Source organism: Uranotaenia lowii, chromosome 2 (assembly GCF_029784155.1).
Source record: "Uranotaenia lowii strain MFRU-FL chromosome 2, ASM2978415v1, whole genome shotgun sequence".
NCBI lineage: Eukaryota > Metazoa > Arthropoda > Insecta > Diptera > Culicidae > Uranotaenia > Uranotaenia lowii.
The window spans coordinates 193,010,559-193,025,730 of NC_073692.1; the positions used below are offsets into that span (position 1 = coordinate 193,010,559).

Below are 15,172 nucleotides of genomic sequence, written 5' to 3' on the forward strand. Positions count from 1 at the left end.
CTTCCTCTAGCTGCTTTGTTGTTCGTATTTTCACATCCAACAAAGGTTTGCAAGCTTCAAGTGTGTGTTTGTAGAGACTCCAGTTGGTGTTCCTGGGGTCTCTATAAACGTCCCTGATTATTTCCCCTCCCACTATATCGAATGTAATATGTCTGTGATCAGACAGTGATTCTTCATCCGATACCTCCCAGTTTTTTATTTTTCCTAGGAGTAGTGGTGTACATAGAGTAAGGTCGAGGACTTCTTGTCTGTTCGTCGTTACAAACGTAGGTTTGCTTCCCTCATTACAAATTTCAATATTGTTTTGTGAAAGAAACTCTAATAAGGACTCACCTCTAGTGTTGATATCTGTACTTCCCCACAGCGTGTGATGTGCGTTAGCGTCGCAGCATATGAGAAACTGCTGGTTAAGTGCCCGGCATTTTCTCATATATTCTACTACCATCGGTGGGGGTATATCGGTGCTATCTCCGGGAAAATACGCTGAAGCTACACTCACCGTGTGCTTACCTTTCGGTGTTGGTACTTCTATCCGTATAGCCGTGATGTCTCCGTTGATAAATTCTGAAAAGGGAGTAAATTTAATTCTTTTGTTAACTAGTAAAGCAGCCCTCGGGTGAGCGCTTCGTTCGTCGTAGAGAATCTTACCATTAGGCGTATAAAGCCCTTGTACCTTACCCTTGTTAATCCAAGGTTCCTGGATAAAGGCAAGGTCCAGGTTTTCGGAGACGAATCTTCTCAGTAGTGTACTCGAGGCTCCTACAGCGTGGTGAAGATTCGCCTGAACACACTTTAAGGTGTTCATTTCTGTGGTTTTTTGCCCAGGGAGGTGGGGCAAGACACCGGCTTTTTGCCATTTGCATATGTTTGTTTGTCCCGTCTCGGTTTACTCCATGTGCTTTGGGTTGTTGGAGCTGTTTTGGCAGCTTTGAATTTGATATTTGCAGGTTTGTTAGAGGTATCTTTATCTCTAGAACCGCTCTTTCCACTCGGGCCTGGTTTTTGTTGATCTTGTTCCATGGTAAGGCCCAAGTCCAACGTGCCAGTCCCTTCCGGTAAACGATTCGCACAGGATTTACTGAGGCTATCTACCTCTTTCTCGCTGATCCCGGGGTCTGGTCCCTGGTCCATAGATTGGCCCTGGTCCTTTGACTCCGGTTCATTGAGATCGAGAGTTGCCACAGTATCTCCTTTACTTATCGACTCTCCTTCTATGGAATTGACCTGGTCTATTGCCGACTGGTCCTTTACAAGGCCCTGTCTAGGCAGCCCAGGTCGTTGAGCAATTCTTTTGATGTTGCTACCTGTTTCAACCCTGCTTTCAATCCTCCGGTTTACTTTCCAGATTTTACTGGAACCAAAACCGTAGTAGATCACGAAATTTCTTTTCTCCAGCTCTTTCATTGAAATCTCGTCTACAGTGAAGACCACTTCGAGAGCTTCGTTCCGTTTTTGGACATCGTAAAATCTCCAGCTTTCGGTGCTCAACTCTTCGTTTTGGCTTTCGATTGTAGCCTGAACTGTACCGATATCGTCCTCGGCAGCTCCAGGTAGATGAGCCTTCAGGATCTCTGATCTGGGAATTTGATTGTCCCCGACAGCCATTAGCTCTGCACCTGTCCACGGCTTCATTGATGGTATGACTTGTTTTAGCCAGTCCGATGTGGCCTGGTCAAGACAAGTCACTACCATGAACCCAGATTTGAATGAGCATTGTGCGAATTTCGGTTTCAGTCTCTCAAGCCTTTGGCCAAGAACTGCCTTTTTTATCGCCTGCTGTATCATTTTGAGTTGTTCCGTCGTCAACTGTGTGACCGGGTAGTTTTTAGCGAGTATGCCTACCCTAACAGAACTGGCTACCTCTTTGTAAGAAGGCCTTTTCTTGTTTTCACCCGATCTCACTGGGTGGTTGGCCCCATAAGATCGTCCATTTGACGTTTTGTTCTGTGTCCGAGTTTGTTTTTGCTCTTTCGGGTCTTGTCGTTTTGTTGGGGCGTTTGGCCCCTTAGCTCTTTTGGCCTTCGACTTTTCCGCACTACATGAGGCATCCTTGTCCCCACTGCGGGCCCGTTTTGCACTTTTGGCAGGGGGTGTAGATTTCGCAGTAGTTACTAGGCGCATTGCCTCTACATATGGCACGTTTTTCGCGATGAGCTTTCTTAGTCGTCTCTTCGCCGCACCACTAAGTTGCCGTGTATCAAGGTTTTTCGGTTTGATCGGCGTTTGCATCTCCTTGATGGTGACATTAACCCCATCGTCATTGCTCTCGCCATCTCCTTCCGCGGGCGAATCTAAAGCGGAGGAGGAAATGGATGGCACTCCTGTGAAAGACTCGTTTGAGAGCTGTGCTACGAGTTCACTTTCGTTCGTATCCATGGTTTCCGGCTGAGACGAGCAGTCGGCACTCGTATTGTTTTGATTTTGTTTGTTTGTGTACATATTTGATCCCACGAGTTGCTAGGGAAGTAACGGTCAGCCGTGTCAGTGCCCTGCTATGACACAGTAAGGGCTGTATACTGTGGGGTGCGCCCTGGTGCCCCACAGGTTCCGTTAGCGACTGAGATTCCCTCCAGCCATACATCCTATCGTCACGGTGCCTTAGGATTGGGGCACCTCCTCACTTGGCTATTGTCGGTTTGACAACATTGCCCGGGCTTCGCCGCCAGCTGCGTATAGACTTTTAGCTGGCTGTCATTTGTGATCATATGACTCGTGGAGGCGTGAGGTAGGAGCGAGTGAGGACCAGAATTATGTTTGTCATTCCTTCCAGATTGTCAACTCACCATTTGAAGCCCAACTACAGATGTTGAAAATGAGCCAAGAGCATATTTTATGGAAAGCTTCAAAGGTGCGTTATAATAACAATCAACGGTGACTATTCGTTAAAAAGAATAGAATCATTTGGCTTTGGGAGGGTTAAATAAGGGGTAAATATTTCAAAATACAGTTCAAAAATAAAATCGTTGGCAAAAGTAGGGACGTTTACGGTACTTGCGTGAAAACAATAAGTAGCGCTGCCGATAAAAACGGAATCTGAAAAAACCAATAACACATCGCTTGAACTGGCTCAGCAATAGGAAAGCTTCACCAGAGCCATGCGGTCTAGACTTTTTGTCCGATTGGGAAGCACGTGCTTTACCAATCCATCGGATTGGATGTATGGGTGAACGTAATTGCGCCTCTCGCTATTACTTCTCTCAGCCATTCAACTGATGTGGGACAAAGGGTCTAGAACGCACCTTTGAAGCTTTCCATAAAATATGCTCTTGGCTCATTTTCAACATCTGTAAAATTTTCTCCTACTAAGCATCTGCTTTATCTATCCGTCATTTAATTTTCAGTCTGTAATTCTTCTATAAAAGAATTTTCGTAGTAAAAAGTTCACCGCAATGCCATTAAACTATCATATAAAGATTGGAATGTATAATTGTTTTGCATTCGTTTAATTAGATTATCTTTTACAACTTACTAGAATTAGTAACACATTTTATACAGATTTTGAGAAGTTTAGAAATTTTCCAAGAATTTTTGATTATACTTTGAGTATCGATAATAATCTGAGCGCCCAGGTGGTCTGGTGGATAGGCTGGCACGAGTCTGGTTTTAGTATGCCAGGCGTACTGGGTTCGATTCGTGACAGTCGAAGATTCTGTTGGTCCTCTGACTGTCGGAATGACATTTTTGAATTTTTGATTCCGTGACTGTCATGGAAAAATTTAAAAAATGTCATGATTCGACACATGAATAGAAAGCTCTTGACCTGTACATGATGGGAATTGATAGGAAAAGTGGTTCGGGGCCATCTGGTCCTGGCCACGGCCAATCTAACCGGTTCCGGAATCCGAAAAATCAAAATGATCAGATTTTCACTTGCGACACATGAATAGAAATGGAACAATGATTATATGGAAAGTTAAAATTGAAACATCAAATGTTTTATTACATGTTCATTGTGTTTTTAATAAACTAAATATATTTTGGAAAAAATTCATTTACTATTGCAAAACTTATCGAAAATTTCGCTTTTCAAAATACACTTTTTTATATCCTTTTAGGTAAAACGCCTTCATGTAGGCACCGAAATTCAATTTCTTGAACTTTTCGAATCAATTATTGGTGCACCTATTAAACTTGGAAAAGGACGAAAGGGAACCAGAAACTTTTCTCAAAGGGTAACAGCATTCTAAATTTGAGCGAAAAACACGTGGTCTGCAGGAATTCTACCTCAATTTTGATTGATTTTAGTTAAAATTAGTGGGAAGTTAATAAAATGCATTGAAACATTTATAGTCTTCCGAAAGTGCATACGAGGACCAGATGGCCCCGAACCACTTTTCCCATAAATTCCCATCATGTACAGGGCACGAGCTTTCTATTGATGTGTCGCAAGTTAAAATCTGATCATTTTGATTTTTCGGATTCCGCAACCAGCCAGATTGGCCGTGGCCAGGACCAGATGGCTCCGAACAACTTTTCCTATCAATTCCCATCATTTACAGGGCAAAAGCTTTCAATTGATGTGTCGCAAGTTAAAATCTGATCGTTTTGATCCCTGCTTATAAGAAAGAAAATCATGATCTTTGACGAAATGATTATGATAGGATCGCTTCTGTTCGTCAGATGTATTATGCATGCAGAAAAAATCCAAAATATGAGCGCTAAAAATCATAGCAGCTTTGCCTACTAGCGACACGTCGCATACGTCGCGACGTTGAAAATAATAACGACCCACCGCAAGTTTCCTAGGAGACCTGGAGCATGCGATTGATGCCCTAAGGAAAATGTACAGAAAATAACATAAACAATGTTCGAGTACTACATTGTAATCGCCTACTGGACTGAAAAAAGAAAAACAAACCTGCGAATGACAGAAATCTCGCTAGTAAAAAAGCGTCGCTAGTCCTACTGTCGCTATTCGGTTTGGTGCTATACACATAATACATTTTCCGATAAACTCTTTATACCCAGTTGTGCACTTTGAGATCCACATCTTGTGGTCAGCGCACACTACAAGAGAAATATGGTAAGAAGGAGAGCGTAAAGTCTGAACCAACACGGATAGTATTTAGGTGGTGCTCTTTTGAGATACTCGTAACTCGTTTCTCACAGAGGTCTGTTTGCAATTGTGAGAGGAGTATGTGAGTGTCGTCGACAGGCAACGATGTCAATGCATCGTAGACGAGTTTTGTATGTATTCAATTATCGCTAGAAGCGATTTTTTTCCATCGCTGCTCCTGATTGACTCATTCTTCCAAAAAATGAACCTACATCAACGCAATACATTCACTCCATAACAGTTCATACGAAGCCATGGGGTCCAGGTATGGCGTACGCGTTGCATTGGAGATTTGTCGAACTTACGTTCGTACGGCGTTCGTAAACTGATTTTTTGGGTGATGCATCGATTTGTTTGGTAGATGTCAATTCACCTTCCAATGCTTTTGCATACAGTTTGTTTAATTAACGAACGCCAGCATCGATAAAAAGAATCACTTCGATAGAAAAAATCAATTTACGAACACGCCGTTAATAATCTAAGAATGGATGTGAGCACATACTTAGGCAGAAACTGCGGTGAATCCGTGCACCCATGGTGGATAACCAACATACATACAACATACAAAACACAGTACTCTTTTTGGCAGCCTTGCTCGAAACCTTCAGACCTGTTATTTGAGACACGAGACATGAAACGTAAGACCTAAGCCTTGAGACATGAGACCTTAAGATCTGAGACATGAGACTTTGTTACCTGAGTCATGAGTCATAAGACATTAGACATGACATGATGCACTGGAATTGAAACATGAGTCTAATATCTCACATCTCACTGGTTATCTCTCAAGTCCCATGTCTCACGAGTCACGACTCACTTCTCGCATCTCACGTTCCACGTCTCACATCTCATGTCTCACGACTCACGTCTCACATTTCACGTTTCACGTCTTTCGTCTCACTTTTCACGTCTAACGTCTCAAGTTTACGTTTCACTTCTTACGTCTAACATCCCATCTATAATTTATCACGTCTCACTTCTCTCTCCTGACGTCTCATTTTTCACTTTTCACGTCTCACTTCTCACCTCTAACGTTTCACTTCTCAAGTATCACGTCTCACTTCACCCGTTTTAACTTCGTACGTGCTATGTCTCACTTCTTACTTCTCACTTATTTGGTCTCACATCTCATGTCTCAAGTGTTAAATTCCAGGTTTTAAATATCAGGTCTCATTACTCTTGTCTATCATCGTATATCATCGTTCCATATCAGAAAGATTAAGCCGAATTCAAATGTTTTGTTTTCTCAGAACGATAAATATGATGCGCTTTAAAAAATTCCGATATTTTGCATACTTTTCCTGAGGGATCGAGGTGTTTGGGGGATTCGCGGGTCTAGTCAGACCCCAAAACAGAAAAATAGTTTTTTGCTTCTTTGGTTCGGGCCATTTTTTTTCTTTTTTTTCTGGGATTTTCATCCTGTAGGATGATTCATCCCTAGTTCGGGCCATTGTTTTGATGGAGGATATTTAACTGGGACTTCTCCCAGAATCCCGTACGAAATGTCGCTTTTATCATCAGCGCAAACTTGAAACAGGAGTACACAAATAAAAAAAAACAAAATTAAAGAGATTCGAGTGGACTAAATTTTTGCACGTTCCTATAAAAAGTTTGCGTACTTAGATAGAAATCTAACAATCAGCAGGTAAAATTTGCTTTGAATAACCATAGGGAACAATGTTCTCCTATTTTTTGTAAGGTACACCGGGGTAAGTGTGGACGCGGGGTAAGTGTGGACGATGGCTATTAAAACAATACTGTGCACTATTTTTTCAAACTTTTGATGCAGAATGTTCAATTTACTTGTAATCTATCCAATAACTGCGAAAAAGATACAATTCTCACAATAACGGATGTTTACAGCGACTTTTTGTTAATTTTCTGTTTTTAACTACGATGTAGAGTTGATTTGCACCTTTTTAAATTGCAAATTTCTCGTAAACTATGTGGCTCTTGACAAAAAACTCTACATAGAAACAATCCTTACATTCGAAACAACCAGTTAGAAAAAGAAACGGTGGTTAAAAATGAAGAAAAGAGAGTTTATTAACAAAAAACTTAAATTTTGTCTCCAAACCCTACCTGGGGTAATTGTGGACGGCTTTATCCAGACTTGATATTTACTAATTTTTTCAATTTTCTCTCCCTCATCTATTATAATTTAGCCATATTTAGCATTCGGGTCATGAAAAGTTGGTTAAAGTACTTGTTGGTTCTGAAATAAGCATATATTTCCGATAAAATCGGATCTCGTGTGTTGCAACATAAAGTACACACAATAATCATTAGAAGATGCCATACTAATAGTACCATGGAATTTTTTTAAAATTTTGGACGGTCCGTGCCATATAGTAACGTATTTAACCAAAAAAACACAAATTTGTTGAAAATTTCCTGAGAAATCAGAGGGAAAATCCACCGTCCACACTTACCCCATAAAGCGGGGTAAGTGAAGACACCAGCGGTCCATAACAAGTTATTTGATTACTTTTCTCGCTTTGCGCCTATCAAGCTCATCTCTTCAGCGTTTGTAAACAACGTGTTCTGCATCCCATTGAACGTAATTCTATCAAAATTAATCCACTGCTGATTTTTCAATGATTTTTTAAAGTTGAACTATACCAAAAACCGTCCACACTTACCCCGGTGTATATCAAATACAAAAAGCCGATTTCTGTTTTTTGGAATAGGTTAGAGATAACTGTCTAACATATCCCTCAAAATATATTTCTTTAGAGTGAGGTAGTTAAAATTAACCGACTTAAATCCAATTGTTTTGGTTGTAATATTGATGCAAATTTTATCCTTTTCCATAAGACAGTTTAGAAGGGATAAGAGAATCTGTTTTAGAAAATAAAGTATATACAACAAATTTGTATTTTAATCGGCATATTTGGACGAGTACTAAGTGCAACTATTCGGTGAGCCGAATATCCGTCAGAATTCGGTACAGATCTACTTATGATCTTTTCGAACAAATTGCAAAATTGGTACCAAACTTGTAGAAAGTTACTCACCTGATTTTATACTGCACGAGAACAAGAAACTGCCAAACGTCGGATAGGAGGTGAGCATCTGAGTATCAAACTTTACCACTCTTGATTTCAAGCTTATTATTTTAAATTATGTAATTAAAAATAAATTTAAATCCAGAACGGGGTTTGAACGAACCATCGTATGAGATACTGCAATATCGTTAAGAGAAACAGAGGGCAAAATCTACACAACTGGAATCGATTAGTTTTCCAAAAACGAAACAAAGTCCGTCAGTTTCTGCAGCTGGTCTTCGGAGCTGACCACGATCGGTTTATCGGCTGCCGGATGCTTTGGCACGATCAAACGCGGGCGGGGTCCCTCGACTATTTCCCAGTTCAGGTTTCGACACGTTTCATCGATCATATCCGGCGTCTGGTTGGTCATTTCGGCAAACACGTTTTCAAAGATTGAACTGTATGCGCGACCAATTAGATTGAGCGTTTCCTGTTGTATCTTTTCTTTAAGTTCGAACATCAGCTCCGAAACGTGTTTAGACCAGTCGTGGTTGATGGCTTTGTAGAACCCGGCTGTGTCGTTGTTCCACAGACACTGATACACCCGGTACATTTGTTCCAGTTCGCCGTGCCCGTTCCGGATACTGAGAGGGATGCGCTTCCATAGGAAGCGGGCATTGCATCTGGAAAGGTAATTTTAGATTTTAGTTGTAAATAAGTGTATCATTTCATTCTCGTATACTCACAAGTCGTTTCTGTACAAATAGGCCGCGAACAGTTCGGAATATAGTTGAACGGAAACAATTCCATTGGGAGCCTACCGGAAGTAAACAGTGAGTGATGTAATTATATCGGAAGCCAAAAATCAAAATAATGGGCCTACCTCCAGTTCTTGTTTCTCCAAAAGTAAAGTTAACTGTCGTATCTTTTCGGAAAACATCCTATTGACTCACTAAGATAACGATTCGCGGCACGAATTATTGTAAAAATTTGGAAAAATTCCTAGCAATCGTGCGCGGATCCCTAAAACAACAGCAAAAATCTGCAATCGCTTTTTGTTTTCGTTTTCTCGTTCGTGGTCCGGCTTTGTGATAGGAACGCATCGGAAAGTGAAACTCTACACTGTCATCGGGGTTTCTCATATTTGGGAAAATTAGGTACATAGTTCTTTTTTAATTTTTTTTAACATTTTGATACATTCAATTTTCATATACGCGTTAGTTTTGGAAGCTTTCCGAGATTATGTGCAAATACAGTGAAATAAAAAACAAATCTAAAGCATAGATTTGAACTGTTCAAATTTAAAATTAAATTTCATATGTTCAAAATGTATGATTTCAAGTTTTTCAGTTAAAATGCTTAATAAACCTAACGTTGGAAAACTCACGGCAAAAATCAATAAAAATACTGCATAAGTTATTGTGTTTAAAAGAGAATTCTCCATTAATTTCCATCAATGTTCCATTAATGTCATTGAATAATTTGCGAAATAATATTTTAAGTAAGGGTTTTGAGGAAAGTTCGATTTTTTGAGACACGTTTTTGAGATGAATCAAAATTTAGCGTGCACAAGCATACGAAAGACGAAAACAAAGCAAAGATTACAAACGTCATTCGCGAGAGAAGCGCTTTTGTGTGGGATCCGATTTGCATTTTTTCGTGTCTAGTTCGGTGCCGAAATTTGTTACGCGAAATTATCCCTAAAAAAGTGTTCAAAACTGACAAAAAATATAAAAATTCGTTAATCGGAGACCCGGTGAACAATAGTGAAATCAATTCGTTCGGTTCCGTTCAAGATTTACCGGTGAAAATCGTCTTCGAAAATGTCAACAAAAGCAAGCGAAGAAGAGTCTCATCACGATGAGAGTGACATCACGGACGAGTTCATCGACGATGTTTGTATCCCGACTTTTTTTGAGGTATTTTTGCAATTTATTGTTCTAATTCCGATTTTCTTTTTGCAGGAAAATGATAAGCCGGAATACTTTCCGGGAAAGCCGGTCACTTTGCAGATGTTACTGGGAGCCAGTATTCTACAGCCGGGAAAAGCTGCGATGAGTATTGAGTATATGGTGAGTCAGTGGTTCCCAAATTAGCGTTTGATTCAAACATTTTCTAATTTCAAAAATATAACTAAAAAAATCAGTAACATACATACGAATAATTTTAAATATTACTGTTGATATTTTTTCGTTCGATACTTTTTCAGGGTCAAAAATTCGTAGGGGACCTGATGCCGGACGGGAAAATCAAGTCCCACGAAACGGAAACGATTTTCTGTTCGCCCAGCGCCTGGGCAATCTACTGCAAGAGAATCATCAATCCGGACAAAAAATCCGGCTGCGGTTGGGCGTCGGTCAAGTACAAGGGACGCAAGTTGGACGCTTATAAGGCTGCCTACCATAAAAAGGTACTGAAGGAAAAGGACCAGAAGGACGACGCCATTCCGGTTGAAGGTGAGGTTTTGAAAAAAAACTTGTATTGAAATATTCTAAATAATGTCTTTTATTTTAGTGGAAGTGGAGGAAGTAGAGGAAGACAAAACGGCCATGGAACCACCCCCAATCAGAAGAAATATTGTTCAACATAACACAATTAGTAATCGGAATGTTCTGCAGTAAGTTTCCTAGAATCAAGTTCAATTTTGAAATTTCTCGAATTTATAAATTGTTTTAAACCAGCGACGCCAACACTTTAATTGAATCGGTCCCGTTTGCATCGGTGGGAAAATTGCAACCGTTTTTGGTTTCGGTGAGCACTTCTACGTTGCTGCTGATGGATTTCCATTGTCACTTGACGAACCATGAAGTGAGCGGATATCTTGGAGGAACATGGGATCTTAACGCGCATAACCTAGCCATAACGCATGCATTCCCCTGTCGCAATTCCCGGTACGATCGGGACAAAGCTGCCATGTGCGAACTACAGATCCAGAAGCTGATGGTGAAAAAGAATCTCAATCTCGTCGGGTGGTACCATTCTCATCCGCGTTTTCCCGTTCAACCAACGTTGAGGGATTGCGACGCCCAACTTGAGTATCAAATCAAAATGCGAGGACCAACGGAAGCTTCTTACACGCCGTGCGTTGGATTTATTTGCTGTGAGTAGAAAAACTGCCCTAAACCAACCAACAATTTTCATTAAAATAAACACTGTTGTTTATTTTCAGCTCCCTATAACGACGACAACATAACGCTGGAATCAAGTATCATGTCGTTCTGGGTCCTTCCACCCCCAGAAAATCGACCGGCCGAGTATGGGCGACCAATGCTGATTACTTATACGCTTGTCCATGACGAAACTCTTTCCGAGGACATCAAGGAAGAAATGATGCTAACTGTTGATTATTACAAGCAATTCAAACGGGAGCTCATAAACTTTGCTGCAGTTTACAAAAACGAAATCACTTTCATAGAAAAGTTGAAGAGAACCTTGCAAGCCAAATTTCCTCTGGATTCAACTTCGGGCCATTTCTGGAACTGGGTTCGTGAGCTGCTAGGTTTGGATCCGGAGGAAATCATTGTTGTTCCGGAACCTCCACCACCACCGCCAGCTCCAATCAACATTCCCAAAATACCGGAACCAATTTCGACTGCCCCGATTGTGGTTAACCTTACAAATGATGATCCGCCGATTTCATCTCTGGATCCAAAACACGACGAGGATATGGACGGCACCTCAGAAATGGGAGACTCCGATGTGATTTCACTCAAAGACGATGATCCTAAGGCTACTACCTTGGCTGTCCCAAGTCTCCAAGCTCAACTGAAGCGTCCATCCGGCTTGAATATGACCCCGTCTCCTCTTTCAAGCTCTCTGGTCGTAATGCCGCCAACTATACAGAACAATCCACCAATCAGTAACATCAATGCCAGCAATCACGGCGGTTCAATCACCACCAACACGTCATCACCCAGAGACAGTCCTATCACAATTCCATCTAACTCGGCAAGCCCGGCCAAATTTGAAATCCCTGTTCGAGCCAGTCCATCACCGGCCAAATCAGACACTTCATCTTGCCGTAGTCGCACAAGAAACTCACCGGCTCCAAGTCCAGGAAAACTTTCGATTGGTGACATTCTTGGAAGCGGTAATCGTAACAGCCCAACCCTGAGCTCGCTCATCGGAAACATGGGCAGTAATGTGTCCAACATTCACGACTTGTATGCAGCTACCTTTGCTTCCCTTGGAAGCTCCATCCCACCTAATCTACTCTCGCAAGACTACGCATCTCTATTCCAGAGCAACAAGCGCGACGAGTACGGTTTATCTGCTCTAAACGCCCTGGCTCAAGTGGCGGCCGCTTCCGGAATCTCGAACTCTCAAATCAACGAAACTCTCATGCACAGCTTGAACCGAAGCATCTCATCTAAATCGGGCAGCGGACAAACTTCAACTGTAACCACTGCCTCATCAACTATGACTTCAAGCACTGCTCCGTCTCCAGCATCCAATTCTTCATCGATGGCTGCGGCTGCAGCGGCCGCAGCTGCTGCTGCTAGCTCGTCTTCCATACCGAACATTAAGGAATTCATGCAGCAGCTTGAAAAGGGCAACTTGAGTCTACTCATGCAATCGCAGTACGCCAACCCTTTGGCGGGCATGAGTGGCTTAACTGGTCAAGCTGCAGGTGGCACTGGACTTGGTGGCAACTCCAACAGCGGTGAGTTAATTTTAATGTGAAGCTATCGTTTTACTAATAAATATTCTATTTTTATAAAACAGGATCCGGTTCCAAGTCGTCCTCAAGCCGTTCGTCCAACAAATCCAGGGCAAAATCCCAGCAGCAATCGGTTCAGCAGCAGCTTCAGCAAGCACAACAACAGCTGCTCCAGCAGCAGCAACAACAGCAACAGCAGCAGCACCAATCGCTGATGGATTACGCCGATTTCACCAGCAAATTTGACCAGAGCAAATTGGCCGATCTGATGAAATCCCCGGAATACTCACAAATGCTGCTGCAACAAGCCCAAGCCCTGGGAAGTTTGGGAAGCGAAATTTCTATCATCAAAAAGCCATCTTCGAAAAATAATTCCGGTGGAGGAGGTGGTGGAGCAAATACAAATTCTGGATCTGGTAACAACAATTCCAGTGTCAATCTTAACACCAGCTCCAACAAGAAGGACGCTGCCACAGATTTGATCACTAAGCTGCGCACAATATTTTCGACCGATTCGTATCTCCCACCGATTCCGACTGCAGCCGATATCAATCTGTTGGCCGAGCAATCGCAGAAAGTTCCGGAAATACAGCAAATTCTTAACTCTGGGAATTTGGATGACATCCAAGTCCTGTTGAAAGCTCAATCTCTATCCAATAATACTCTGGACTTCGCTGCTTTCATCCAGGGTACTTCCGGTTTAGGATCGAATTCGGGAGCTGGCGAAGGTTCCAGCAAAGCAGCTAAGAATGCTGCTGCGAAAGAAGAACGGGAACGTGAAAAGGAACGCGAAAGGGAAAAGGAGCGGGAAAGAGAACGAGAACGCGAGAGGGAACGAGAACGCGAAAGAGAAAACGCCAACGCTGCTGCAGCAGCTGCGGCTGCCGCAGCGGCAGCTGCCATGAATCCTTACCTATCAGCTGGCAATCTGTCCGCTCTATTCGAGCCAGTTCAACGCTCATCCGGCAAGTCCGGTAACAAGTCTGATAAGAAAGGTTCATCTGATCGTGCCACTACGAATACTTCAACCAATCCAGCGGATATGCTCAACAGCTTGTTTACTTCGGCCGTCGGAGGAGCTGGAGCCGCAGATATGAACGCACTTCTTTACGGCCAAGGCAAGGGAGCTGCCGATCTCAGCATGTTATTCGGAGGCGTCAGCGCAGCACCAACTTCTTCATCCAGCTCCAGCACAACTTCAACATCGGCTGCTGCAGCTGCGGCCAAACAAAGTCTCGACTATCTTTCCATGTTCCCCAATTTTTCATCAGCAAAATTGCCCGAAATGTCAGCCCTATTCCAATCCGGTAAATTTGAGATCCCAGATCCCCTTGCAAAGGCAACTCTTGAAGCAAACAACATGTATCTGGCTCCTTCAGCCTCTTTGCTTAAACTCCAACAGGAAGCTTTCAATTCTATGATGATGAAACCTCCAAAATCGTCATCTTCATCCACAAGCTCATCAAGCAAAATCGAAACCCCACCGCCAATAGCTGCTTCACCGGGTGCTCGTTCGACTCCAACAAAATCAGCTAGCCGCGATAGTCCCTCTCTACCGAAGTACAACTTTAGTGCAGTTGATTTGGCTGTTTCAAGCGTTCCCCTAGCTGCTTCTTCTCCTCTGGGCGGGGGCGGAGGCGTCTCTGATCTTTCAAGAAAAACTCCTCAAACGCCACCCGTCGATATGTCCGGTTCCCCATCGCTGCCGAGCACATCTCCCGGCTCACAAATCCTACCGCCCTACAAAAAGCGCATGGAATTCTCCTCGATTGCCGATCTCGTTGCGGCTCCACCCAGCAAGATGCCGAAACTTTCTTCGGAAAACCTAGATCCCTAAGGTAAGATCTTTCATAACTTCTTTATCTCAAACTTGCTGACAAATCAGCATTCATATGTATCGCGCCCCCCCATCAATCCACTTTGAACGAAAAGTATATTTAAATTTTTACTTCCATAACGATTAGAACCTTTTTAAAAATGGTTCATATTTTATTTTCCATTAGCAGTATGATGAGACCTGCATACTCAATGTTGAAACGAATGAGAGTATTTTTATTTCATTCCTTTCATTTTGATGAATTTTTAGCTTTTAGGATTATGCTTAACAAAAAACAAACATAAATATTCGGCGTGAAAAAAACTAAGATTATATATTGCTCTCTTGCTTCGTACAATAATTCAATATTTTTTGTACGCTGATCAAAAGTGTATGAGCTATAGAATAGAAAGCATACAATAGAGTATTCTGTGTGATTTCTGTCATATATGGGTTTTACAATCGGTAGAAATAATGAGAAATCCTTGTCGTTAACGGATCAATCAACTCCTTTAAAATAGAAATTTTATTTGATTATAAAATAGAAGGACTTCAAGGACGTGTATTGCCTAAAAGGCCTTCACTTCAGCATTGTTCGCTCCATCCTTGAATACGTATCAGCTGTCTGGTGCCCCTACTACCAGAATGGT

The 15,172-nt window shown here is 42.1% G+C and overlaps 2 protein-coding genes across 3 annotated transcripts; one reads left to right on the plus strand and one right to left on the minus strand.

Moving 5' to 3' along the window:
* Nucleotides 1-7,928: 7,928 nt before the first annotated feature.
* LOC129742703 (COP9 signalosome complex subunit 8) lies at nucleotides 7,929-9,116 on the minus strand. The gene is made up of 3 exons (XM_055734646.1): nucleotides 8,930-9,116; nucleotides 8,793-8,863; nucleotides 7,929-8,729 (listed from the first exon to the last, which is right to left on the minus strand). Exons 1-3 carry the CDS (start codon nucleotides 8,984-8,986, stop codon nucleotides 8,294-8,296), a joined length of 564 nt encoding a protein of 187 aa, XP_055590621.1. The 5' UTR covers nucleotides 8,987-9,116; the 3' UTR covers nucleotides 7,929-8,293.
* A 552-nt stretch (nucleotides 9,117-9,668) lies between these two features.
* Nucleotides 9,669-14,968, plus strand: LOC129742683 (MPN domain-containing protein CG4751). Of its 2 annotated transcripts, none has more exons than XM_055734619.1 (7): nucleotides 9,669-9,941; nucleotides 10,011-10,118; nucleotides 10,256-10,502; nucleotides 10,561-10,663; nucleotides 10,728-11,146; nucleotides 11,216-12,709; nucleotides 12,772-14,968. In XM_055734619.1, exons 1-7 carry the CDS (start codon nucleotides 9,870-9,872, stop codon nucleotides 14,541-14,543), a joined length of 4,215 nt encoding a protein of 1,404 aa, XP_055590594.1. In that variant the 5' UTR covers nucleotides 9,669-9,869; the 3' UTR covers nucleotides 14,544-14,968. The 2 variants fall into 2 exon arrangements, with proteins under 2 accessions (XP_055590594.1, XP_055590595.1); XM_055734620.1 differs by having other exon boundaries at nucleotides 11,216-12,706.
* Nucleotides 14,969-15,172: the final 204 nt, after the last annotated feature.

Excerpts from the sequence above, each read along its gene's own strand:
- LOC129742703 (XM_055734646.1), bottom strand. The coding sequence starts at position 8,986 with ATGTTTTCCGAAAAGATACGACAGTTAACTTTACTTTTGGAGAAACAA. Across the intron at positions 8,864-8,929 it reads TGGAGAAACAAGAACTGGAG|GCTCCCAATGGAATTGTTTC; the intron begins GTAGGCCCATTA and ends TACTTCCGGTAG. Across the intron at positions 8,730-8,792 it reads TATTTGTACAGAAACGACTT|ATGCAATGCCCGCTTCCTAT; the intron begins GTGAGTATACGA and ends TTACCTTTCCAG.
- LOC129742683 (XM_055734619.1), top strand. The coding sequence starts at position 9,870 with ATGTCAACAAAAGCAAGCGAAGAAGAGTCTCATCACGATGAGAGTGAC. Across the intron at positions 9,942-10,010 it reads CGGACGAGTTCATCGACGAT|GAAAATGATAAGCCGGAATA; the intron begins GTTTGTATCCCG and ends TTCTTTTTGCAG. Across the intron at positions 11,147-11,215 it reads GTGCGTTGGATTTATTTGCT|CTCCCTATAACGACGACAAC; the intron begins GTGAGTAGAAAA and ends GTTTATTTTCAG.